Consider the following 27,742-nt stretch of genomic DNA (forward strand, 5'->3'; position numbering starts at 1 on the left):
AGCTGTGACTTTTGTGTCCCTGTGATCAGGCTCTCCCTGAGTGGGTTGCAGTGTACCTGGGGCTTAGAGATGCCCCCTCATTGGTCCATTTCTGGTCTTGCCAGGTTCCTGCCTACACTGTGGCCCTGAACCTGTCCTCCCATCAGTGTATCTGCCACTTGGAAAGGAGAACAATGACTTTGTGCTGACAGTAGTTATTTCTGCCACCAATCGTGCAGGGGACACACAGCAGACCCAGGCTGTGGCTAAGGTGGGTAGTGGCAGTGGCCACTGTTTCTTTACTGAGAAAAATTCTCCACCCTTATGAACCTCACCAAAAAGATGGCTGGATGGAAGATAGCCAGGGGCATAGCCAGATGAGTCACTGATTCATCCATTCCTTCCACAAATATTTACAGAGCATCTACCATGGGCCACGTCCTGGGGGTATAGCCAGGGACGCAACAGACATGGTCTCTACGTTTGTAGATCTTATGATTTAGTGGCCAGAATTGGGGGAGGGTCCTGGGAGCTGGTGGTTGAGGAGGGTTGGAGAATGACTCTGGCATGAGTTAGGCCAGCACCTTCAAAGGGCTCAGAGGAAGTAGGACTAAAATTAGCCAACAAGGACTCAAGGAAGGGCCTGGATAAGATCCCAAGATTTCAAGCATCAGAGGCCGGGTGGAGGCGGAAGAGGTTGAGACCAAGAGGAGGAGGGTAGCCAGTGGTAGAGCAATGACTTGTGCCAGCCTGGAGCTGACCAAGGCTTGGCATGGGTGGCTGTCAGCTGCCTGGTGCGAGCAAGTCTGGGTGCCCTCTAGCCTCAGGAAGTGCCCAAGAACTCCCAGGTGAGGCCAAAGGCATTCAAGCCTGCTCTGGCCCCATGTGACTTCAGAGGCCAGGTTCTTCCTAGCAGGTTCTGAGCACATTTCTGATTTCCCAACAGGTGACACTCGGAGACACATGGGTTGAGGATGTAGCATTCCAGGCTGCAGTGTCAGAGAAAATCTCCACATCTCTGCAAGGCGAGGGTGGCCCCAAGCAGCTCCTCCAGCTGGCCAAGGCCGTGTCCTCCGTGCTGAACCAAAAGCACAAAAGCCAGGGCTCAGGACAGCCACTGAGCATGGACGTCAGACAGAAGGTGCCCGTGGGAAGAGGGGGGGCTCCTTTCATTCCCTTTCTCTGGGGCCCCAGGGTCTGCGTGTGGCCATTTGGGCTGTGCACCAAGGTTCATGGATCGGGGAGAAGCCTGTGGTGTCTCCCAAGCGGCTGACACCACCTCCCTCTCTCTTCTTTTGGGTGAGTGACATAAAGCGAAGAAAATGCCTTCTTCCTTGGTAACCTGCTTTCTCGGCTGGCCCTCATGGAGGCACAGGCCTCTGGGATGGGGAGAGTTTAAAACCCATCACCCTCTCCCCTTCATGTTTCAGATGACAAGGCAGAGCCCCAGAGGAGAAAGGGGACTGCCCTCGGTCACATGGGTAGTGGTTTGGGGTTGGACCTCAGATGGTGTCCCAGCTTTGTCACTTACCATTTGCATTGTCACAGGCCAGGGACAGTTTCAGTTTATAAGCCTCAGTTTCCCCATATGGAAAAGAGGAATAAGAATACTAGTCTCCTCATACAATTGTGGAAAGAGTTAAATAAGAATTACAATCCCTGCAACTAAAAAACTAGATAAGATCGCCAACATTCAGCCAGTTTTAATCCACAAAAATGGCCGGTCCATGTTACAACCTAGTATGATAAAGTATTGCAGAACCTACGATTGTGTCCACTCCTAGCGCGTGCCACATGAGTTTGCATGTGTGTGTGCATGCAAACACACACACACACACACACTCCTGTGGGCATGGAGAAGAGAAGAAAGACTTCTTTTGGCCCCCTGAAATGTTTGCAGGAAAGTACTGAGTGTGGTGCTGGAGGCCCAGTAGGTACTTAATACAGAAAGCAGGATTGTCATTGTGATCGCTTACACAGAGAAACTAACATGTATCAAGCACCTGCTATGAGCTGCCAGGCCCTGAATGAGGGCTTCATGGATCTGTACTCCCCACTACAACCCTGGGAGGTAAATGGTGAGGCCTCCATCTGTGTTACAGCTGAGGAAACAGAGGGTAAGAGAATCAGAGGTGCCTCCCTGGGTCCCCATGTCTGGTAAGTGGTGAAGCCGGGGTTCAAACCCAGGTTAGAGGATCCCCCTCCACCTCCAGCCCTCTTACCCCAGACCTTTGTTTCACATTCCCTACCCCATCCCCTCTGCCACATACATACACGTTAACTCTCACACATACATACACACACTTTCACACACACTCTTATGCACACACACACGCACTCACATATGCTCGCACACACACACTGACACACATGCTCACACACTCATAAACACATACATGCACTCATATTGACACAGGCTCACACTCACAAACTCATACACACACTGACAGGGGCTCACACACGGTCACACTCACATACACACACACATACATATGCACATACAAACTCACATACATGCTCACACACATACACTGACACACTCACACATTCATACACACACATACTTACACCTACACACATGCTCTCACACACATACACACACACTCACACTCACACACTTTCACACACACACAGCTGTCATTCCTGGTCGCATTCACTCTGAGAAGTACAAATGGCAAACTTCCCCTGGACATCCTGTGGTCCCCAAGCACACAGACCACACAGCCTAACCCACGGTCTCTCCATGAAATGCCCGGGGCCTGGCACAAGACAGATGTCAAACTCTCACTGGGCAGCTGAGAAGATGTTAACAAGGGCTCTGTTGCGAGAGGTGTGCGCAGGGCTTAGGGAACAAACTAGACAGCATGGAGGACCCCATGGGCCCGGCCTGCTGTGAGCAGGATCCACTGGGCCAAAATTAAGGCATTGGCAGAGCTACAAACCTGGAGGCTCCAGGGAAGAAGGCATTCCTTGCCTTTTCCGGGTTCTAGAGGCCACCTGCACTCCTTGACTCCTACCTTCAAAGCCAGCCACACAGCATCTCCAAAGCCCTCTCCTTTCCCTCTCTCTCTCCCCACCCTTCCCTCATCCTCTTTCCCTCTCTTTGTCTTCCCGCTACCCCTACCTCCATCACCCATCTCCTTTTCTGATTAACGCTCCTGTCTCCCTCTTAGAAGGATTGTGTGATGATGTTGGTCCCACCTGTTTATCTGGGATAATCTCTCCATCTCAGAATCTCCATCTCAGACTTAATTGCATCTCCAAAATGACTTAGCCAAAGTGCCTTTTGCCACACGCAGTAACATATTCACAGGTTTCATGGATGTGAATGTGGGCATCTTGAGAGGGCTGTTATCTGCCTAATCACACATCATACAAGGCAGACAGAGGTCTGCAGGGCTTTAGAACCCCCCAGGTGTTCTAAAGGCCAGGTGTGGTGATTTACGCCTGTAATCCCTGCACTTTGGGAGGCTGAGGCAGGCGGATCACTTGAGGTCAGAAGTTCAAGACCAGCCTGGCCAACATGGCAAAATCCTGTCTCTACTAAAAACACAAAAAATTAGCTGGGCGTGGTGGTGTGCACCTGTAATCTCAGCTACTCAGGAGGCTGAGGTCCGAGAATCGCTTGAACCCAGGAGGAGGAGGTTGCAGTGAGTCAAGATCATGCTACTGTACTCCAGCCTGGGTGACAGAGTGAGACTCTGACTCAAAAAAAAAAAAAAAAAAAAAAAAAGAAGAAGAAAAGAAAAAGAAAAAGAACCTCCTCATAAGCCTGGTCCCTCCTGACCCTGCATCTTCCTGACAGTACTTCATGGAGCCATGGAATTACATTTCCTCTCCCTGCCTTTCTCCCCCATGCCAAGGTCAGGGAGCACGTGCTGGGGTCGCTGTCTGCAGTCACCGGCAGCTTGGAGGACATGCAGAGGGTGCAGGAGCTGGCCGAGGTGCTGAGAGAGGTGACCCGCCGGAGTAGGGAACTCACACCCTCGGCCCAGGTGAGTAGCTTCCATCTACCGAGGCTACCGTGGGACACACTCCTCCATGGCAGGTAGGTGATCAGCATAGGTTGAAGGGGCCCCTTGGTCACAGGGCTCTCCTGGGGCTCCCAAGACCTCTGCCATCTTCTTTCCAGGGGTCCTGCATGGGTGATTCATGGGAAGGCGCCCCTCCTGCAGCCCATGTATCTCACGCTGGGTGAGAGGGCCTGTTTGCCTAGACTCTCACTCCCCCATCTGCTGGTGAGCAACTTGAGGGAGTAACTGAATCTCATTAATATTTGGGTGGCCAAGTGTGAGTCCAGTCACTGCTACTGACTGCTCATGTTCTCAACTTCAGTGCATGCCAGCCTGACATCTGGCTGCCAGCTCCTGCCCTTCCTTACCCTTCTGGGGGTCTTCTTTGACCCTCAGAGCCTACTCTACCTGCCCATATGGCTGCAAATTCATGCAGTGTTCAGTGACTAATGGAGCTGGTGTATAAATACCCCACCTCCCTCAACCCTCTTGATGGATAATCCCAAGCAGGAGTGAATCCCAGGTAATGGGCTTGATCACACTCCTGTACTGGCTTCCACCCTTCCCTGTCTCACACCCCCTACTCCCCACAAGTGTTTCTTGGGATTATCTCCAAATAAATGACTTGCTCTCAAATCCTTGCTCCAGGATCTGCTTCTTGGAGAACTCAAATTAAAACACCATGTTCCCAGGGTTCTGACAGCCAAGGGTTAAAAAAGAAGCCATAGGCCATGTGCGGTGGCTGATGCCTGTAATCCCAGCATTTTGGGAGGCAGAGGCAGGAGGATCGCTTGAGGCCAGGAGTTTGAGACCAGCCTGGGCAACATAGTGAGACCTCATCCCTTCAAAAACAAAACAAAGTCCAGGCACGGTGGCTCATGCCTGTAATCCCAGCACTTTGGGAGGCTGAGGCAGGTGGATTGCCTGAGGTCAGGAGTTTGAGACCAGCCTGGCCAACATGGTGAAACCCCATTTCTATTAAAAATACAAAAATTAGCTGGGTGGTGTGCGCCTGTAGTCCCAGCTACTCGGGAGGTTGAGGCAGGAGAATGGCTTCAACGCGGGAGGTGGAGGTTGCAGTGAGCTGAGATCGTGCCACTACACTCCAGCCTGGGTGATAGAGAGAGACTCAGTCTCGGCCGGGCGCGGTGGCTCAAGCCTGTAATCCCAGCACTTTGGGAGGCCGAGACGGGCGGATCACGAGGTCGGGAGATCGAGACCATCCTGGCTAACACGGTGAAACCCCGTCTCTACTAAAAAAATACAAAAAACTAGCCGGGCGAGGTGGCGGGCGCCTGTAGTCCCAGCTACTCGGGAGGCTGAGGCAGGAGAATGGCGTGAACCCGGAAGGCGGAGCTTGCAGTGAGCTGAGATCCGGCCACTGCACTCCAGCCTGGGCGACAGAGCGAGACTCCGTCTCAAAAAAAAAAAAAAAAAAAAAAAAGAGAGACTCAGTCTCAAAAAACAAACAAACAAACAAAAACAAAGCAAAACAAAATTGGTTGGGCATCATGGTGCACACCTGTAGTGCTAGCTACTTGGGAGGCTGAGGTGGGAGGATCAATTAAGCCCAGAAGGTCAAGGCTGCAGTGAGCCATGGTTGTGCCACTGCACTACAGCATGGGTGACAAAGCAAAACTCTATGAAAAAAATAACAATAAAAAGAAGCCCTAAAAACAGGGAAAGTGGGCCAGTACTTTGGGAGCCTGAGGCAGTAGGATCACTTGATCCCTAGAGTTCAAGCCCAGTCTGTGCAACATAGGGAAACCACATCTCTACCAAAAAAAAAAAAAAAAAAAGCCTAAATACTGGCATATACCTGTAGTCCCAGCTACTCAGGAGGCTGAGGCATAAGGATCACTTGAGTCCAGGAATTCGAGGTTACAGTGAGCCGTGCTTGTGCTACTGCACTCCAGCCTGGGCAACAGAGTAAGACTCTGCCTCAAAAACAAACCAACAAGAAAAAACAGAAGAGGAGAGAACTGTCCTGGCTTTGACCCACCCACTCTGGTGGGAGGTTGTGCCCCTAAAATCTTCCAGCCTGAAGCTAACAAGGCTGGTCTTGATTCTGGGGCTTATTCATGATATGACACTTTCCATTTACACATCCATTTGCTAATCCATCTATTTACATGCATATACACTGTATACACATGTACCTGTACACATCCTCCACTCTATCCTTCTATCCATTCATGCATGCATTAATTTCATCATTCATTTAACAAATGCTTCCTGAATGTCAAGTATGTGCCAGGTAGTGTGCAACTCGTTGAGAATTCAGCAGCAAATCATGTAGACATGGCATCTGCCATTATGGTCCTTTCAGACTACTGAGACAGCCAGACATTAGACAAATAATTTCACAAATACATATAAAACTACAAAATTTGAATATGTACTGCATCCATCCACCCACCCACCCACACAACCATCCACCTATTCATTCATCTACCATCAACCCATCTATTCATCCATCATTCATCCATCCTTCATCCATTTATCTTCCACCCATTCATCCATCCACCTATCATCCATCCATCTATCCACCCACCCACTTATCCATCCTCCATTCTCCATCCATCCATCCGTCCACCCACCACTCATCCATCCACCCACCATCCACCCACCATCCACCCATCCATCCATCTACCATCCATCCACTCACCCATCCATCTGTCCATTCATCACCCATTCATCCTCTATCCACCCATTCATCCATCCTCCATCCATCCATTTTCCACCCATCCACCTATCATCCATACATCCATTTATCCAACTGCCTATCCATCCTTCATTTATCCATCCATCCATCCATCCATCCATCCCCTAGTCATTGAATGTTCCTGAAGACCTACTATGTGCTGGGCACTGTGCAGGGCACTCTGGGAAGGATTCAGAGGCAGACCAGACTACTCTCCTGAAGGATCTTAGAGGACTGTAAGGTGGGAGGACCTGGTCTCAAACCAGAGATACAGGGAGCTTGTATGCCAGGTCTAGCCCAGCTCTTTCCTGGCTTGTTCCCCTCCTTGCTTCCCTTGTCCCTTGAATGACACAGGAATGGTTTATCTTAAGCGGGGGCTCATACTGCTTTTCCTTATTTGGGTGAACCCAGTGGGAGGCCAGCTGGGCTCTACAGCATGCCAGTGAAGCCCTGTTGACAGTGAGTGCCAAGGCCCGCCCTGAGGATCAGAGGCGCCAGGCAGCCACCAGGGACCTGTTTCAGGCTGTGGGCAGTGTGCTGGAAGCTTCCCTGAGCAACAGACCAGAAGAACTTGCGGAGGCCAGCGGCAGCCAGGTGGGTGTCCAGGCCAGATGCAGACCTCATACACTCTGAATGCTTAGCTCACATCAGCTTTTCTAGGTGGAGCTTTCCCCCCATCTTGCAGATGAGGAAACTGAGGCACAGAGGTTAAGGTGTTGCCCTGAAAGCTGTAAGAAACTTTCCAGAGAGCAGGGCTTCCGGGAGGCAGTGTGGAGTGGTGGGCAAATCACAGGCTCTGGAATGAGACAGCCTGAGTTTGAATCCTGCCTCTGTCACTTAGGAGGCTTGTGACCTGGGCAAGATACAGAGTTTACCTAAGCCTCTTTTCCTCATGTGTAAATCAAGGCACTCTGCTTCATCCCAAATAAGCTGCCAAATGGAGAGATCATATGGACCCCCTAGGAGGTCTGGGTAAACCCCTGGCTCATTTTACCAAGAACACAGAAGAGAGGCAGCTGCCAGAGTAAGAACAGGTTGTAGCACTGTCTCACGTGGCCCCAGCATCCTGGTGGGGACATAGCCTCCTAGATGGCATAATGACAGAGCCACAAAACCCATTTCTTGCTGTTGCACAGTTCTTTGTCACATGGGGCCATCACCTCTATTCAGGAAGAAGTGAAAGACACACAACACACAAAGATGCTTGGATGCACACACACACATACTCAGACACACTCAATCTCCACAAACACACACACAAAAACAGGGACCACACTCACACTCACGTGTAAGCTCACACGCACACTGAGAGGCCTCACACTCTCACATGGCCTGAAGAACACACTTTTGCACACAGGTACACATTTACACGCACACATCTTCACACAGGGCCATGCAGTCACATGTACTCACATACAGACTGCCACATATGGTTGCACGCTCCATAATCATGCAATCACCTATGCACACTCAAACACTGTACGCACATACATGCTCAGGACCACGCTCACATTCACGCACACATACACACGCTCAAACACTGCCATTCACATGCAGTGACATCACCCTCACACTTGTGTGTTCATGTGCGTGCACACATGCGCACACACACACATACGATTTGTGCCCCCATAGGAATTCTGTGCAAACATCCCGCCCTTCCTGGGTCCCCGCACCAGCCGTGGTGTCAGGATGCATCTCATCTGGGAGTTGGGATGGGTGGGGAGCAGATTCGAAGCCCAGGAGACCTGGTGAATGGCCTCGCTCTCAGCTGTTCATTTCCCCTGGAACAAGCCATAGGGTGCTGGCAGATGTCAGCAGCCCAGACAGCCACATTGCCTGATAGCTCAGCACACAGGCTCCGTAGCCATATGCTTCGCCATGAGTCCGGGCTCTTCCCCTTATCAGTGTGTGACCTCCCACAGTCTCCTGTCCTCTCTGTGCCTCCATCCCCCTTCTGTCCAGTGGAGCTAGTGAAGCCCCTGCCACACCAAGTTACTGTGAGGATGGAATGGGCTCACAGAAGCCAGTCTGGAAACTTTATGAGTGCTGCTTTTGGGCCACCTCCGAGGCCGTCTTTCTCCCTCCTCTCTGTCCTCTCCCAATCCCTCCTGAAGGTCCCACATTGGCCTGGTGACAGTAACCAAAGATGGCGTATGGAGCAGGTCCATAGCAATATCCTCCTGCCTCCTTTTCCAGAGTGCCACAGTGCCGCGGCTGCTTGGAATTGTGGAACATGTGCAGACCGCCCTCCTGCTGGGAAAACTTCCGGGGGGCCTTCCAGCCGTGCTGGCCACCCCCTCCATCTCTGTGTACACAAACAGGTACAAACCAGCTACACCATGGGTCCCCAAGAAAGCTCATCCCCTAACCTGGCTCATTCCACACCCGCACTCCAAAACCTTGTGCTAGGCAGAGCTCAGGAGACCAGACTTGGAGAAGGAGAAGTGATGGGACCTAGAGCTGGGAAGGGCTTTCCACTGAGAGAAGGTCCCCTTGTCACCATGTTGAGTGTTTGCACAGCACAGGAAGGGAGGCATGGAGTTGCCTCTATGCCTGGGGCCAAGCCCAGTGTTAGATCCACCTGAAGGAGTCCTGAGAGATGGTCACATGGCAGCTGTGCAGGCGAGGGGACTGAATGAATAGGACCAGACTTCTGTTAACCATGCCCTGCGTGTGTCTGGCCAGCCGCTGCTCCTTGGGCCTGTAGGAATTCAAGATCCACTTACCTTGGGCTCATACACACACACACACACACACACACACAGACACACACACACACACACACACACAGGGCTCATGGAGCACTGACGCCATACCTGGGATGCTCCACACCATCCATTCCTCCACCTGACAAGCAGGAGCTGGACAATGCTGCTGGCAACACTGGGACCCCTTGCCCCAAGCCTCGGTTCCTCCTGCCAGGGTTTCCCTCTTAGATCTCAGAGACAGTTTCCCAAAGCAGTATCCTGATTAGAGGAACGATCTGAAATGGGGTCCCCAACACAATCAGAAAGGGGCAAAGTCAAAGACCAGAAAAGATGGGGCTGGGTCAAGACATGGCATCAGAGGTCAAGGTAGGAAGGGAAGATAACCCTGGAGAAAAATCTGCGTCCAAGCTCATTTATTCATTCAGTGAAAATATTGATGGACTACCTGTTATATGCCAGGCGCTGCTGTAGACATTGGAGGTATAGCAGTAAACAAGGCTGGCAAAGCCCCACCCTCAAGGAGCCTCCAGTCTAGCTGCCTCTTGTGCTGCTTCTGCTGAAACAAACATGCTGAACCACCTATAGGGATCCAAACACACCCCCACTCTGATGGTGAAGCTGGGCTCCCAGTAGTGGAGGAGGTGTGGGGTCTTCCTCGACACTGACTTTCTCCTCCCTCCCCTGCCACTTCTGTTCTCACCTTGTGGCCAGAATACAACCCTGGAGTTGGCAAGGCTCCTCCCTGCGCACGGATGCTGCAGACTCTGCAACCTTCATGCTGCCCACTGCCTCCTTGCTCGGCTCTCTGGAGGACGGCCAGGAGCCTGTGGATATAAAGGTAACAACAGCAGTAGCGTCCTTGGGGACAGCCTTTACAGTTTGCAGAGCACTTTCACGGGCATTTGCTCATTTGTGTTGAGTATGATGGTGCCCACTGTGCCGGTGAGCTTCAATGATTTTTGCAAAGCCACAAGTAAGTGGCTCTGCCGGGCTTCAGACCCAGACCTCTGGGCTCCCAGATTCACCCTCTTTCCATTGTGTTGCAAAATTCTCCAACAGCCTTGATTCAGGTAGTCACTGGAAATAAAGCTCTTCCAGCTTAGTGCCATAACTTGGAAATGGCCAACCCAGGCTCTTTTCCATCCGCAAATTAAAGCACATCTGACCGTGTACTCCCTGAGCCCTAATGAAAGCAAATGTGTTTCTCTTAAAGACTTACTGCCTTTTGGGGAAGAAAGACTGGGATGGGGAGGCTGAGGAGGGCGGATCACCTGAGGTCAGGAGTTCGAGACCAGCCTAGTCAACATGATGAAACCCCATCTCTACTAAAAATACAAAATTAGCCGGGTGTGGTGGTGCACACCTGTAATCCCAGCTAGTCAGGAGGCTGAGGCAGGGGAATCGCTTGAACCCGGAAGGCGGAGGTTGCAGTGAGCAGAGATTGTGCCATTACACTCCAGCCGGGGTGACATAGCGAGACTCTGTGTAAAAAAGAAAAAAAAAAAAAAAAAAAAAGACTTGGATGGTTTTACAGTCCAGTCATTGCTCAGCCAAAGCAAGTCTGATCTGGATCCTCTAGGGCAGGCTCTCTGCGGCCTCAGCCCTGACGCTGGAAACATGCCAGGGGAAGCAGCGGCAGCGGAAGGTAGGCCCCACCTGCCCCACACGCCAGGGCTACTGCTCCTTGAGTCTGAGGACCTTGCCTTTCACCCGCCACCTTCTCAGGGGCCTTGGCCAACACTCCTTGCTCTCGGTTTCAGATGATGAGTTTCCCAAAGAGCCCCTTTCCAGCCCGAAGCCACTTCGATGTCAGCGGGACTGTCGGTGGCCTCCGTGTGACCAGCCCTAGCGGTCAGCTCATACCTATGAAGAATCTGTCGGAGAATATCGAGGTAGAAGTTTGGGGTGTCATCAGAAGTCAGGTGGGCCCAGGGTGGAGTTCAGTGGCATGATCTCAGCTCACTGCAACCTCTGCCTCCAGGGCATAAATGATCCTCCCAACTTAGCTTCCCAAGTAGCTGGGACAACAGGTGCAAGCCACCACACCCAGCTGATTTTTTTTTTTTAAGTTTTGGTAGCAACAAGTTCTCACTATATTGCCCAGGCTGGTCTTGAACTCTTGGGCTCAAGCAATCCTCCCTCCTTGGCTTCCCAAAGTGCCAGGATTACAGGCGTGAGCCACTGCGCCTGGCCACATTTCTGTCTTCTTCTTCCTTTTTTTTTTTTTTTTTGTTTTTGAGACGCAGTTTTGCTCTCATTGCCCAGATTAGAGTGCAATGGCAAGATCTCAGCTCACTACAACCTCCGCCTCCTGGGTTCAAGTGATTCTTCTGCCTCAGCCTCCCGAGTAGCTGGATTACAGGCACCCGCCACGACGCCAGGCTAATTTTTTGTACTTTTAGTAGGGATGGGGCTTCACCATGTTGGTCAGGCTGGTCTTGAACTCCTGACCTCAGGTGATCCACCTGCCTCGGCCTCCCAGAGTGCTGGGATTACAGGCATGAGCCACCATGCCCGGCCTCTGTCTTCTTTTTCAACTTGGTTGAAATTGAAAGTTGGCCAATTATTTTTTTTAAAAATGGTTAAAGAAGAGAATCATTCAAAATGATACTTACCAGCCAGTCATGGTAGTTCACACCTGTAATCCCAGCACTTTGAGAGGTCAAGGTGGGAGAATCACTAGAGGCCAGGAGTTCAAGACCAGCCTCAGCAACAATGTGAGATACCATCTGTACAAAGAATACAAAAATTAGTCAGGTGTGGTGGCATGCATCTGTGGTCCCAGCTACTCAGGAGATGAGGCAGAAGGATTGCTTATGCCCAGGAGGTTGAGGCTGCAGTGAACCAAGATTGGTTTAAAAAATAACAGCACCAGGCCGGGCGCGCTGGTGCATGCCTGTAATCCCAGCACTTTGGGAGGCTGAGGCGGGTGGATCATGAGATCAGAAGAGCAAGACTGTCCTGACCAATGTGGTGAAATGCCGTCTCTACTAAAAAAAAAAAAATACAAAAATTAGCTGAATGTGGTGGCGTGTGCCTGTAATCTCAGCTACTCGGGAGGCTGAGGCAGGAGAATGGCTTGAACCCGGGAGGCAGAGCTTGCAGTGAGCCAAGATCTTGCCACCGCACTCCAGCCTGCCAGCCTGGTGACAGAACAAGACACCATCTCAAAAACAAAACAAAACAAAACAAACAAAAAAACAAACAAAACAAAACAAAACAGCAAACAAAAAAAGGTCCTTACCCTAGCTTAATCATTGTACTTAACTTAAAACTATAAATGTATGTTCATTCACCAATCCTTGGATAACCAGAGTTTTCCTGGTTATATATACCTGTTGTTTGGAATTTTAGTTATCTTCATTACAGAAACCACTCCCATTACACAGCCTCTAAAATGTCCAGTTAGGCTGCGCGCAAGGGCTCACACCTGCAATGCCAACACTTTGGGAGGCCAAGGCGAGTGGATCACCTGAGATCAGGAGTTTGAGACCAGTCTGGCCAACAGTAAAACAGTTTGCAGAGCACTTTGACATGCATTAGCTCATTTCTGTTTAGTAAAACTCCGTCTCTACTAAAAATACAAAAAGCTGGGCGTGCTGGCGGGCGCCTGTAGTCCCAGCTACTCAGGAGGCTGAGGCTGGAGAATCACTTAAACTTGGGAGGCAGAGGTTGCAGTGAGCCGAGATTGCACCACTGCACTCTAGCCTGGGCAACAGAGCAAGACTCCATCTCAAAAAAAAATAAATAAATAAATAAATAATAAAATAAAATATCCAGTTAGATTTTCTTTAAAGTTAAACAAAAACATAAACATGCCATGTTACAATATAAGTTCATGTTTTTCAAAATTTTAATGATTTTATTCTAGTCTTCTACAATTTTCTCATCAATGCCTAATTCAATAACAATTTTTAATGATGTCTATGTTATCATCCCTGGAACCTGTGGATATGTCACCTTAAATGCAAAAGGAAGGTCAGGTGCGGTAGCTCACACCTGTAATCCCAGGACTTTGGGAGGCTAAAGTGGGAGGATCACTTGAGTCCAGGAGTTCAAGGTTATAGTGAGCTGTGATCATGCCATTGCCCTCCAGCCTGGGCAACAGAGCCAGGCCCTGTCTAAAAACAAAAACAAAACAAAACTGCAAAAGGGATTTTGCAGATGTGCTTGAGTCTTGCCCATCCTCAGATGGGGAGATTATCCTGGGTTATCCGGTGGGTTCCGTGTCATCCCAAGGGTCCTTATAAAAGGGAGGCAGAAAGGGAAGTGACTCCAGAAGACAAAAAAGTGACTTGATGACAGAAGCTAGAGGCTGGAGTGATGCGAGGAAGGGGCTGTGAGCTAAGGAATGCAGGCAGCCACCAGAAGCCGTAAAAGGCAGGGAAGCAGGTTCTCCCCTAGCCCTGGGAAACTGATTTTGCACTTCCAACCTTTAGAACTCTAAGATAACAACTGTGTATTGTCTTAAGCTTCCCACGATGGTCATTTGTGACAGCAGCCATAGGACACTAATACAATGAGCAAAGCCCGGCCTGGATTTCGGTTCCCCGGTGCTCAGGCCACACAGCTCTGCACAGCAGCCCTGATGCCCATGGGCTGGCATTGCCTTCCTGGCATCCCTTCAATAGGATTGTTTCTGAGCACAGATCCTGCTGCCCCGGCATTCACAAGGACACAGCCAGCCAACCGTGTTGAACCTGACCAGTCCTGAAGCTTTGTGGGTGAACGTGACTTCAGGGGAGGCAACCTTGGGGATTCAGCTGCACTGGAGACCGGACATCGCGCTCACGCTCAGCCTAGGCTACGGCTACCACCCCAACAAGAGCAGCTACGATGCCCAAACTTACCTCGTACCGATGGCGGCTTCAGGTAGGCCTGTGACCATTTCCTGAGCTGCTGCCTGGGGTATGATCAGCTTCACTTGGGAATCAGAAGCCATAGCAAGAAAAGCAAAGAAAAAAAACCACCCCACACATTCAGTGGCTTATTTTTTGTTGGTGTTACTATTTGCCAACATTAGGTGAGCACTTACTATATGCCCCGAGGAAGTTTACAAGCTCATATGGAACTGACCTCATTGCAATCCTCATGACAACCCTTGGGAGAGGGAACTATCGAAATTTCCACTTTCAGCAAGGTGTGGTGGCTCACGCCTATAATCCTAGCACTTTGGGAGGCCGAACCGGGCAGATGACTTGAGGTCAGGAGTTCAGGACCAGCCTGGCCAACATGGCGAAACCCCGTATCTACTGCAAATACAAAAAGTAGCTGGGTGAGGTGGCGTACACCTGTAATCCCAGGTACTCGGGAGGCTGAGGCACAAGAATAGCTTGAACCCAGGAGGCAAAGTTTACAGTGAGCTGAGATCACGCCACTGCACTCCAGCCTGGATGACAAAGCAAGACTGTCTGAAAACAAAACAAAACAAAACAAAACAAAAACTCTACTTCCAGATAAGAACAAAGAGGTTAAGGAAAAGGAACTGGTCTGAGATCATACAGCCAGTAAGGAGCAGAATCTGTGTTTGAGCCGTTGTCTTTCTGAGTCAGCCATGCACCCCGATTGGGGAGTGCCCCTTCTTCTATGCTCCTGGTCTCAGGAGGAGAAAGTGTTCCTAGGACGTCGGGGGTGGGGGCAAAACCAGCCGGGTCTGCTTTCCTGCCAAGTGGCCTCAGTCACCCTCTCCCATGATCTTAACACCCATCTCAAGGAGGCTTCAGGCTGACCTGGAACCCCCTGTCCTACAGATGAGCTGCCCACGTGGATCCTGAGCCCACAGGACCTGCGTTTTGGAGAAGGGGTCTACTATTTGACTGTGGTCCCTGAGTCTGACCTGGAGCCAGTCCCCGGCAGGGACCTCACAGTGGGCATCACCACCTTCCTGTCTCACTGTGTGTTCTGGGATGAGGTCCAGGAGGCTTGGGACGACTCAGGGTGCCAGGTAAGGACAGAGAAGTGAAGGAGATGGGGCGGCTTGGTGGGCTGTGCCCAGCTCGTGGAGGGTCCCCTTTTGCTGCCTCTGGCGCAGCATCTTGTGCCTCTCCATGGGGCCTTTCCTGTTCCTGGTGCCTGGGATACCTGCCTCATCCTTGCTTCAGCCTAAGCATTGTTTCCTGGAGAAAACTGTTCTTAACTCCCTGAGTCTGATTTCCTATTGTGAACTCCAGAGCACACACATCCATAGCGTCTAACCCCAGTGCTCTTCATCCATAGCACTTAACAGAGAGGTCATTTCACCTCTACGCATGAGATCATTTAAATGACGTCTGTCTCCCTCCGTCCACTGGGAGCCCCCAGTGAGACAGAAACAATGTGCTTTGTTCACCACTGAGAACAAATGGTCATTGACCCAGGCGATGAATGACTCAGGACTCCCTGCTGCCTCTAGGTTGTTAAGGGAGGCCAGGGTGTCAATCTGAGGGAATGAACTCATAGCTCAGTCCTTAGTTCTGTGCCAGGTGCAGGGCTCCATGCTTTGCTTGCATCGGCTCATCAAATCTGCACAATCATCTGCAAGATAGTTGTGACTCTCATTTTACAGGGAACAAAACAAAGGCTCAGGAAACTCAACTGACTAGTCCCAAATCTTAACATCTAGGGCCAGGTGCAGTGGCTCAAGCCTGTAATCCCAGTACTTTGGGGGGCTGAGGCAGGCAGATCACCTGAGGTCAGGAGTTTAAGAGCAGCCTGGCCAACGTGGTGAAACCCCATTTCTACTAAAGATACAGAAGTTAGCCAGGTGTGGTGGTGGGCACCTGTAGTCCCAGCTACTCAGGAGGCTGAGGCAGGAGACTTGCTTGAACCCAGGAGGCAGAGGTTGCAGTGAGCCTAGATAATGCCACTGCACTCCAGCCTGGGCGACAGAGCAAGACTGTCACAAACAAACAAACCAAACATCTTCTTTATCCACCAGATGCCCCTAGGGGGTGATTGCGAGCTCCCGGGGGATTGGGGGTGGCCACGTGGGTGTGAAGCACGGGCACAGATGGCAGCCCCTGCCCTGGTTCACTCCCATCCTCTTCCTGCCCGGCCATGTTGTCTGGCACCACCTGCCCAAGTGTCATCACACCTTCCTGGTGCTGAGATGCCAGCTTAGGACTCAAACCTGCGTCCTTCTCTTTCTCTTCCTGTGGTTCTGCCAGCTTATTTTGCTTTTCGGCATAAGCTGACCAACGGTCCCAGCTTGCCCAGGACTGCAGGAGCTCCTGGGACTCAGGACTTTCCGTGTGAAAAACGGGAAAGGCCCTGGCAAACTGGATGAGTTAGTCACACCAGTGTCCTCTCAGCACCTAGCCTGTTGCTGGACGTAGAATTAGCACCCCACAAATATTTGTCCTGTGAATGAGCATCAGGTAGACCATAGGGGTGAATGCCAAATTTGTGATCATGGTTGCCTATAGGGGATGAGGGACAAAGGGGATCTCAAATTTACTTGCAATATGTATGTATTTTTTTGAGACACGGTCTCACTCTGTCGCCCAGGCTGGAGTGCGGTGGTGTGATCTCAGCTCATTGCAACCTTTGCCTCTGGGGTTCAAGCAATTCTTGTGCTTCAGCCTCCCAAGAAGCTCGTATTGCAGATGTGAACCACGCTGTGGTGCAAGCCTGCAATCCCAGCACTTTGGGAGGCGGAGGCAGGCAGATCACTTGAGATCAGGAGATTGAGACCATCCTGACCAACATGGCGAAACCCCATCTCTACTAAAAATACCAAAATTAACCAGGTGTGGTGGTGCATGCCTGCAATCTCAGCTTTTTGGGAGGCTGAGGCATGAGAATTGCTTGAAGCCAGGAGGCAGAGGTTGCAGCAGTGAGCCGAGATTGTGTCACTGCACTCCAGCCTGGGCGACAGAGTGAGATATTGTCTCAGAAGAAGAAGAAGAAAAAAAAAAGGCAAAGCAGACTGGCAGCATATACACAGTTGTCCACTGAGAATGATAGATACAAAAATATTATAAATAATATTATTTGCATATTTTAATTAAACAGAAAATATTGTCCAGGCACAGTGGCTCACTCCTGTAATCCCAGCACTTCAGGAGGCTGAGGCAGGCAGATCACGGGATCAGGAGATTGAGACCATCCTGGCTAACATGGTGAAACTCCGTCTCTACTAAAAATATGAAAAAAATTAGCTGGGTGTGGTGGTGCATGCCTGTAATCCCAGCTACTTGGGAGGCTAAGGCAGGAGAATTGCTTCAACCCAGGAGGCAGAAATTGCAGTGAGCCAAGATCTCTCCACTACACTCCAGCCTGGCGACAGAGTGAGACTCTGTCTCAAAAAAAGAAAAAGAAAAAGAAAAAAAAAGATCAAAAGGGGCTTTTGAAGCTGGTCTCCCAGCGGTCTTCCCACTCCACACACCAATATAGTGTGCACCCTTCAAAGGGAATACCGTTCTCCCTTGAGCTCCAGCAAGCCGGGGTTGAGCTTCCCGAGTGTCTCCACTGATGGCCCCTTTATGGGTTGCAGGTGGGGCCTCGGACCAGCTCCTACCAGACACACTGCCTCTGCAACCACCTCACCTTCTTCGGAAGCACATTCCTGGTGATGCCCAATGCCATTGACATCCACCAGACTGCTGAGCTCTTTGCCACCTTCGAGGACAACCCTGTGGTTGTGACCACGGTGGGCTGCCTGTGTGTGGTCTACGTGCTGGTGGTGATCTGGGCGAGGAGGAAGGACGCTCAGGATCAAGCCAAGGTGAGGCTGAGAACCACTGGTGCTGTGTACACCATCCTGGGGAAAACTCCATTGTTTTCAAATAATGTTAGGCGTCACGGGAAGAGTGTATTTGTCTACTTAAGATTTTTTCCAGCCGGGCATGGTGGCTTACACCTGTAATCCCAGCACTTTGGGAGGCCAAGGCAGACAGATCATCTGTGGTCAGGCGTTCAAGACCAGGCTGGCCAACATGATGAAACCCCATCTCTACTAAAAATACAAAAATTAGTCGGGCGTGGTAGTGGGCACCTGTAGTCCCAGCTACTCAGGAGGCTGAGGCAGGAGAATCGCTTGAAACCGGGAGGTGGAGGTTGCAGTGAGCCGAGATTATGCTACTGCCCTCCAGTCTGGACAACAGAACAAGACTTCATCTCAAAAAAAAAAAAAAAAAAAAAAAAAATTCCAATATATGCAGTATGCCTGACACATACATAGTAGGACTTCAGCCAATATTTATGGCTATCTGAAGAAGAGGTAATGAATGAATGCAAGGTTGCATTGTCACAGAGCTCTGAAAGTCTCTCCGTTCCCACCCCTTCCCGTGAAGCAACATCACTCAGAATTTCATGTGAGTTAAATTTAATAAGATAATAGTTTCAGCATTGATACTACTGTCTTTGATTCACCCAAGGGATAAAGCATTAATACTTGAAGTGCCTCTGCTGTAGGTTGGTTCCCGGGAAGCAGACTCCGAGTCAAAGTTGAGCATGCAGAGTGTGCAGGGTGTGTAGTAAGGGGGCTTGGGACCTGCACCTGGGAAGGGAGGGAAGGAGGCAGCATGGGCAGAGAAAGAAGCTGAGCTGTGATGCAGCCCAGTGACAGCGCGGCCCAGCTCCTGGGGAGCACCGGAGCTGTCCCAAGTCGAGTTGAGATGCCCAGGTCTTGACCACACCCAGACACTCTGCCAATTGGTCATTGGGTGCTGGCTGCCCCAAGGGGGCACAATCTCAACAGAGGTAGCTGTTGCATTTTTGACCCCATCAACTGAAGCAATGAACCCTCCGTGGGAGGGGATCTGGATGGCGAATCTTGGAGTTGACTATAGCCTCTGGCCAACTCTGGCTAATTTCTTTTTATTTTCTTTTTGCCAAATTCTTAAAAAAATTTTTTAATTCTTATGGGTACATGGTAGGCATATATATATGTATGAGGTATATGGGACATTTTGATACAGGCATGCAGTGTGTCATAATCACATTGGGGTAATTGGGGTATCCATGTCCTTGAGCATTTATCCTTTGTGTTACAAAACAACCCAATTATACTCTTTTAGTGATTTTTAAATGTACAGTTATTATTGACTACAGTCACCCTGTTGTGCTATCAAATACTAGATCTTATTCATCTTATTCATTCATTTTTTTTTTTTTTTTTTCTGAGAGGGAGTCTTGCTCTGTCACCCAGGCTGGAGTGCAGTGACATGATCTCTGCTCACTGCAACTTCCGCCTCCCGGATTCAAGCAATTTCCTGCCTCAGCCTCCCGAGTAGCTGGGACTACAGGCACCAGCCACCATGTCCAGCTAATTTTTGTGTTTTTGGTAGAGACAGGGTTTCACCACATTGGTCAGGCTGGTCTCTAACTCCTAACCTCAAGTGATCCACCTGCCTCAGCCTCCCAAAGTGCTGGGATTACAAGCATAAGCCACTGCACCTGGCCTACATCGTATTCATTCTTTCTAATTTTTGTACCCATTAACCACCTCGTCTTTCCCCTGATTCCAGCCCCCGCTACCTTTCCCAGCCTCTGGTGACCATCATTCTACTCTCTATCTCCATGAGTTCATTTGTTGCTAAACTATCTTAACGTTTCATTTCTTTAAAATTCCCTCAGAAACACCACCTGGTTACAAATGTTATGAGAAATCATACATTGTGTACAGAGTTTGTACAGTTCACCAGGTCAAACATTCAATATTCTCAGCTTATCAAGTTCATTTCCAATTTAACTACATGGGGGTCATATCTCATAAAGAATGTACTTTGGGGCCGGACGTGGTGGCTCACGCCTGTAATCCCAGCACTTTGGGAGGCTTAGGCAGGCGGATCACTTGAGGTCAGAAGTTTCAGACCAGCCTGGCCAACATGGTGAAACCTGTCTCTAACTACAATACAAAAATTAGCCAGGCATGGTGGCGCACGCCTGTAGTCCCAGCTACTCTGGAGGCTGAGGCAGGAGAATCACTTGAACCTGGGAGCCGGAGGTTGCAGTGACTAAGATCATGCCACTGTACTCCAGCCTGGGCAACAGAGCGAGATCCTGTCTCAAAACAAAACAAAACAAAACAGGAGGAAGAAAAGAACGTACTTCACGTTTTTATTTTCCCAGTGTTTTGCACTTGAAACCCTGCTTTTATGAAGAACAGTTCTCACCCGAGGGGATGAATAAATGGCACATGTAATTTTGCTTTGCCCAACTCATGATTGTCACGAATCGTCAGCTCCTTCTTGGCTGGTGGGTGATGCAGGAACCCACTGAGTAAGGCCTTCCTAATGCTGCCCTTCTCTTCAGGTGAAGGTTACAGTGCTGGAAGACAATGATCCCTTTGCTCAGTACCACTACCTGGTGACAGTCTACACAGGACACCGACGAGGGGCAGCCACGTCCTCAAAGGTACCTGCCCATGCAAGATCCACTGATTGATCAGCACGTCCCACCCAGCCCTGCTATGCCACTGTGGAGTTGCCCACTCCTAGTCTCTGGATTTCAGGTGACTGTCACCCTGTATGGCCTGGATGGAGAGAGTGAACCCCACCACCTGTCTGATCCCGACACTCCGGTTTTTGAGCGAGGAGCAGTGGATGCCTTCCTTCTCTCCACCCTGTTCCCCCTGGGGGAACTGCGGAGCCTCCGGCTGTGGCATGACAACTCAGGGGACCGGCCATCCTGGTGAGCTGGGGGCAGACAAACCATGAGAACCTACCAAGTGCCAGGCCCAGGGCTGGGCACTGGACATTTGCCTCCTTCCTGATCTTCACAAGCCTCTGCAAGACACATAGAATGATCTCTGTTTCACAGATGAGGAAACCCAGGGTCAGAAAAGCCCACTGGTTCATGGTCCACACAAACTGGATCAGTAGCTAGAAGGACAGCCAGCCTCACCTTCAGTGCTAGCCCCACCCTTGTCCCTTTTGCAGCATCAACCTGTGACTTGCCCAAGGTCACACAGCTGGCAAGTTTGGAGCAAGGTTCTCCCCATTCTGAGGCCAAAATCAGAGACCCAGATGAGTGGTGTCCAGTCTGACCACCCGTCAGTAGCTGGCGGCTTTAGAAAAACAATAGCACTTGAATTCACCTACGGGACTAAGCATTAATATCTTAAGTGCGGCCACTGTAGGTTGCTCCCGGGAAGCAGGCTCTGAGATGGAGTTGCATACACAGGGTATTTATTACAGGGCCCTGGGACCAGCACCTGGGAAAGGAGGGAAGGAGGCAGAATGGCAGAAAAGTTGAGCTGTGATGCAGCCCAACAGCAGTGCGGTCCATCACTGGGCAGCTATGGAGCTGTCCCACATTGGGTTGAAACACCCAGGTCTTCATCTCTGTAGGCACTGCATCACTGGATCTCACCTGCCGCAGAAGAGCCTGTGACCTTGACAGAGGTGGCTTTTGCATTCTTACAGGGCTGCCCTTCCTGAAATGAGAAAATGCATGTCAAGAGCATCTTAGCATAGCCCCCACTATATAGTTAATGCTCAGTGAAGAGTGGCTGTTGCTATCATTACGGTTGTTTTGTTTTGTTTTGTTTTGTTTTGTTTTGAGGCAGAGTCTCACTCTGTCACCCAGGCTGGTAGTACAGTGGCACAATCTCCGCTCACCACAGCCTCTGCTTCCTGGGTTCAAGTGATTCTCCTGCCTCTGCCTCCTGAGTAGCTGGGATTACAGGCATGCGCCACCATGCCCAGCTAATTTTTATTTATTTATTTTTTGTATTTTTAGTAGAGATGAGGTTTCCCCATGTTGGCCAGGCTGGTTTCGAACTCATGACCTCAAGTGATCCGCCCGCCTTGGCCTCCCAGAGTGCTGGGATGACAGACGTGAGTCACTACACCCAGCCATCGTTGCTGTTCTTGTTGGCTATGTAGCAACAGGGAAAACCGCTGCTCGATCTGACATCACAGGATAGGCAAGATAATGTCAATTCTTCCCCATACCTCAAAGACCTAAATCAGGTTTGATGATACCCACAAAGTCCTCAGCCCAAGAAAGATGGTGGTTCTTTGGTTAGAAACGCAAGAGAGGAGGCTGGTGAGCACGGTGGCTCACGCCTGTAATCCCAGCACTTTGAGAGGCTGAGGTGAGTGGATCACCTGAAGTCAGGAGTTTGACACCAGCATGACCAACATGAAGAAACCCCATCTCTACTAAAAATACAAAATTAGCCGGGTGTGGTGGTGTATAACTGTAGTCCCAGCTATCCGGGAGGCTGAGGCAGGAGAATCACTTGAACGTGGGAGGTGGAAGTTACGGTGAGCCAAGATCACTCCATTGCACTCCAGCCTGGGTGACAGAGCCAGATTCTGTCTAAAATTTAAAAAAAGAAAGAAAGAAACGCCAGAGAGGACCATGTTCTGCATACTCTAGCCTGCACCTGCCTGAACACATACATCATACACTTTAGACAATTTGGCTTTACTTGCTCATGCCTGGATGCTGACCTTGAGCTTGGTGCCATGTGTACAGGTTAATGGTCTCCAAATGCACCATTTTGCAGCGTCTTTGTGGAAACATGGCAGCTTCCCAGAGCTGGCTCTCTACAGTAGCTGAACTCCTCATGCGAGGCCAATTTTGATTAAGGCACCAAGAACAAAGAAAAATATGGTTTCTTTTTTTGAGGAGCTCTTGTTCTTTGGGTTCATGTTTGCAAAGCTGTTACCTTGGTGATGTGCAAGGAAGCCTCCTCCCCTGCTCCACCTTATCCTAAAAACCATGGGTCCCTTATCCAGGTATGTGAGCCGGGTGCTGGTCTATGACCTGGCGATGGACCGGAAGTGGTATTTCCTCTGCAACTCCTGGCTGTCCATCAATGTTGGAGATTGTGTCCTCGACAAGGTGTTTCCTGTGGCCACGGAGCAAGACAGAAAACAATTCAGGTACTTTATTTTTCTTTATTTTTATTTTCTTTATTTTTGAGATAAGGTCTCGTTCCGCCACCCAGGCTGGAGTGCAGTGGCACGATCACAGCTCACTGCAACCTCGACCCCCCTGGATCAAGCGATCCTCTCACCTCAGCCTCTCAAGCAGCTGGGACTACAGGCATGCACCACGGTGCCTCGCTTTTTTTTTTTTTTTTTTAAAGTAGAGACAAGTCCTTGCTATGTTGCCTAGGCTGGTCTCAGCCTTCTGGGCTCAAGAGATCCCCCCACCTCAGCCTCCTGAGTAGCTGGAACTATAGAAATACACCACCATGCCCAACTGTTTTTGTAGAGATAGGATTTCACCATATTGCCCAGACTGGTCTCAAACTCCTGGGCTCAAGGGATCCTCCTGTATCAGCCTCCCAAACTTTTGGGGTTACAGTCATGAGCCACTGTGCTTGGCTGTGCCTGGGATTTTTTTTTTTTTTTTTTTTTTAGCAGAGTCTTACTCTGTCACCCAGGCTGGAGTACAGTGGCACAATATTGGCTCACTGTGACCTCTGCCTCCTAAGTTCAAGCGATTCTTCTGCTTCGGTCACTCAAGTAGCTGAGATTACACGCACATGCCACCACGCCTGGCTAATTTTTGTACTTTTATTAGAGATGGTTTCACCACATTGGTCAGGCTATTCTCAAACTCCTGACCACAAACAACCCTTTCTCCTTGCCCTGCTAAAGTCCTGGGATTACAGACATGAGCCACTGCACTCTGTCATGCCTGGGATTTTTAACCACTGTACTCCAATGATCTAACTGTAACAAAACTAATAGTATTTTAGCTATATTATTATATTAAAATTATAGCAAAAATAACAATGCTAACACTGATTGAACGCTTTACAAAATTATCACTTTTAATCCTTTCAACAATCCAGTGAGGTAGCTTCTTTTATTACTTGCCCTAATTTATAGACAAGTCATCTAAGGTAGAAAAAACAAAGTAACTTGCCCGAGGTCACACAGCTGGGAAGAGGGCTGTCTGGGATTCTAATCTAACTTCCAGAGCCTTCCTTGTTAACTCTAAGTGATGCTGCTATGGTGCTGTGTTTCTTCTACTAAAAAAAAAAACCAGGGGGCCAGGCTCAGTGGCACATGCCTGTAATACCAGGACTTTGGGAGGCCGAGGTGGGCGGATCATGAGGTCAAGAGATCAAGACCATCCTGGCCAACATAGTAGTAGATACCCTGTCTCCACTAAAAATACAGAAAAAAATTAAAATAAAATAAATTAGCTGGGTATGGTGGCACACGCCTGTAGTCCCAGATACTCGGGAGGATGAGGCAGGAGAATTGCTTGAACCCCAGAGGCGGAGGTTGCAGTGAGCCAAGACCGCGCCACTGCACTCCTGCCTGGCGACAGAGCAAGACTCCATCTAAAAAAAATGTGGCCAGGCGTGGTGGCTCACACCTGTAATCCCAGCACTTTGGGAGGCCAAGGCAGGCAGATCACTTAAGGTCAGGAGTGGGAGACCAGTCTGACCAATATGGAGAAATTCCATCTCTACTAAAAATAAAAAAAATTAGCCAGGCGTGGTGGTGGGCACCTATAATCCCAGCTACCTGGGAGGCTGAGGCAGGAAACTCGCTTGAATCTGGGAGGCAGAGGTTGCAGTGAGCCGAGACCGTGCCATTGCACTCCAGCCTGGGTGACAGAGCAAGACACCATCTAAAAAAAAAAAAAAAAAAAAAAAGTGTGAATAATCTAAGAAACAAATCTCTGCCTCTCTTCCTCCTTCTCATCCCAAGAATGAGCCACAGAGACCGGTTTCCCCCATTCCTGTCTCCCTAAACGCCTGTCCCTTTCTCCCTGCCTGCCTGCAGCCACCTGTTTTTCATGAAGACTTCCGCGGGCTTCCAGGATGGACACATCTGGTATTCCATCTTCAGCCGCTGTGCTCGCAGCAGCTTCACCCGCGTCCAGAGGGTGTCCTGCTGCTTCTCCCTGCTGCTGTGCACCATGCTGACCAGCATCATGTTCTGGGGGGTCCCCAAGGACCCGGCTGAGCAAAAGATGGACTTGGGTAATTCCCAGTGTCACGGAGGTCAGGGCTAGTGGCTGGTGGACCTGAGCCTTCACTGCTCCAGCAATGCCACTGCCATTCCAGAGTCCCCAAGACCACCCTCCAGTTCAGTGATCCACTAGCAGGACTCACAGAACCCATCGTCCTTATAGTTACGGTTTACTGGACAGACAGCGAAAGGATACAGCTGGGTGCAGTAGCTCTCGCCTGTAATCCCAGCACTCTGGGAGGCCAAGGCAGGTGAATCAACTGAGGTCGGGAGTTTGAGACCAGCCTGGCCAACATGGTGAAACCCCGTCTCCACTAAAAATACAAAATTAGCCAGGTGTGGTGGTGCACACCTGTGGTTCCAGCTATTCAAGAGGCTGAGGCAGGAAAATCACTTAAACCTGGGAGGCAGAGATTGCAGTGAGCTGAGAGCTCGCCATTGCCCTCCAGCCTGAGCAAAAAAATGCAAAACTCTATCTCAAAAACAAAACAAAACAAACAAACAAACAAAAAACACAGAAAGGATACAGATTAAAACCAGCAAAGGGAAGGGACACATGGAACAGGGGCCAGGAGAGACCAGGCACAGAGCTTCCAGCATCCTCTCCCAGTGGCGTTGTGGATGGTGCTGACTTCTCCTGACGATGTGTGACAGTGCACATGGAGTATTGCCAACCAGGGGGACTCACTCCAGCCTTGCAATTCAGAATTTTTTTTTTTTTTTGAGACAGAGTTTTGCTCTTGTCATCCAAGCTGGAATGCAGTGGTACAATCTCGGCTCACTGCAACCTCCGCCTCCCGAGTTCAAGCAATTCTCCTGCCTCAGCCTCCCGAGTAGCTGGGATTACAGGAGCCCACCACCATGCCCAGCTAATTTTTGTATTTTTAATAGAGACGGGGTTTCCTCATGTTGGCCAGGCTGGTCTCAAACTCCTGCCCTCAGTTAATCCACCCACCCCGGACTCCCAAAGTGCTGGGATTACAGGCATGAGCCGCCATGCCCAGCCACTATTTGGAACTTTTACTGGGGCTCCAACATATAGGCATGACTGACACCCACATGGCTGGCCTTCACATCCAGCCCCTCTAGAGGTCAAGCTGACACCATATGGTCTAGGCCCCCACCATAAATCTCATCGTTAGCACAAACCATCCAGTGTGTCCCAAGACCCCAGGGAAACAAAGACATTCTTAGCAGTCAGGACCTTCCAAGGGCTGAGCGGTGACCTCCCTGGCGTTGGGCAGGGTTAACCCTTCAGTGCACAGCCACCTTCCACAAAGGGCAGATGGGACTGGGCTCTGGGTGGTGGCCTCTCCCTTTGACCTGTTCCTTCCCTTTCCCCAGGTAAAATTGAATTCACCTGGCAGGAGGTGATGATTGGCCTGGAGAGCTCTATCCTCATGTTCCCCATCAACCTCCTGATTGTTCAGATCTTTCGGAACGCCCGTCCCCGGGTCGCTAAGGAGCAGAACACTGAGAAACGGGACCAGGGGTCCCCCAAACTGACTCCCTCCCCACAGCCCATGGAGGACGGCCTTCTGACACCTGAGACAGTGACCAAGGCAGGTCCTCAACCTCAGCTAGTGTGGGGGGTGCTCTAGCCTCAGCGGAAGTCGGGGTGAGGCCTGGGGCTTGAGGCCCAGCAGCCCTGTGTTGCCCGACAGCATGAGATGCCAAAATTCATCAACTGAAAACACACATACACATGCAACATGCATGCACCCATGCATCTGTACACACATGCACACACACACACAGGTGCACATATGCATACATGCACACACACACAGAGACACACAGACACGTACATACACATGTGCACACACACATACACACACACACTTTTTGAGTATCTACTATGTGCAAAGAATTATGGCTTCATGGTAGACTCCCAGGCTGGAAGCCCATGGACAGAACTCCCCGCTCTCATTCATGCATTCAATAAGCTTTCATTGAGCACCTACTGTCTGCCCTGCTTTGGAGTACAGCCTGGAATGAGTTCAAACCGTAGAAGAGGGATTTAAGAGCTGACGAATGGAAGCTCAGGGAGGTCACTCTCACATCTCAATGGGCAAAGCAGGGCTCCCTACACAGGTTGCCAGGCCCAGGGTGTGTGCTCTTGACTCCTGTGCTGCACCCCTCACCTTGGCTTGTGGCCCCTTTCCCCACCAGGATGTGTCAAGGATTGTCAGCTCCCTCTTCAAAGCCCTCAAGCTGCCATACCCCTCCTCAGGCTGGGACTCAGTGAACTGGATGGACATCAACAGTCTCCTGGCCTTGGTGGAAGATGTCATTTGTCCACAGAACACATCAGGGCAGGTGTTCTGGGAGGAAGCCAAAATGAGAGAGGACCCCGTAACACTCACTGTGGGGTCATCACAAATGAAAGGTAAGCCCTGGACATGTCTGTGCCAAGAGAAGCTGCATTTTAGAGCTGGGTAGAGACACAGCAAAGGGGCCACT

General features: G+C 50.3%; 1 protein-coding gene across 2 annotated transcripts in view; it reads left to right on the forward strand.

Annotated features, from left to right (window-relative positions):
- Positions 1-27,742, forward strand: part of PKD1L2 (polycystin 1 like 2) — a 108,162-nt gene that overhangs the window by 44,467 nt on the left and 35,953 nt on the right. Inside the window, exons 15-30 of one of the 2 annotated variants that reach the window (XM_031658066.1) lie at positions 105-250; positions 926-1,120; positions 3,843-3,974; positions 7,108-7,290; positions 8,896-9,020; positions 10,119-10,245; positions 11,168-11,299; positions 14,057-14,279; positions 15,158-15,351; positions 17,881-18,111; positions 20,643-20,744; positions 20,842-21,020; positions 23,078-23,224; positions 25,091-25,290; positions 26,624-26,841; positions 27,452-27,668. In XM_031658066.1, coding sequence (XP_031513926.1) covers positions 105-250; positions 926-1,120; positions 3,843-3,974; positions 7,108-7,290; positions 8,896-9,020; positions 10,119-10,245; positions 11,168-11,299; positions 14,057-14,279; positions 15,158-15,351; positions 17,881-18,111; positions 20,643-20,744; positions 20,842-21,020; positions 23,078-23,224; positions 25,091-25,290; positions 26,624-26,841; positions 27,452-27,668 — 2,751 coding nt within the window. Of the gene's footprint in view, positions 1-104; positions 251-925; positions 1,121-3,842; positions 3,975-4,111; positions 4,820-7,107; positions 7,291-8,895; positions 9,021-10,118; positions 10,246-11,167; positions 11,300-14,056; positions 14,280-15,157; positions 15,352-17,880; positions 18,112-20,642; positions 20,745-20,841; positions 21,021-23,077; positions 23,225-25,090; positions 25,291-26,623; positions 26,842-27,451; positions 27,669-27,742 lie in introns of those variants that run through there. The other variant, XM_031658068.1, reaches the window with a different exon arrangement.

Source organism: Papio anubis, chromosome 18 (genome assembly GCF_008728515.1).
Source record: "Papio anubis isolate 15944 chromosome 18, Panubis1.0, whole genome shotgun sequence".
In the NCBI taxonomy this organism is placed as follows: Eukaryota; Metazoa; Chordata; class Mammalia; order Primates; family Cercopithecidae; genus Papio; species Papio anubis.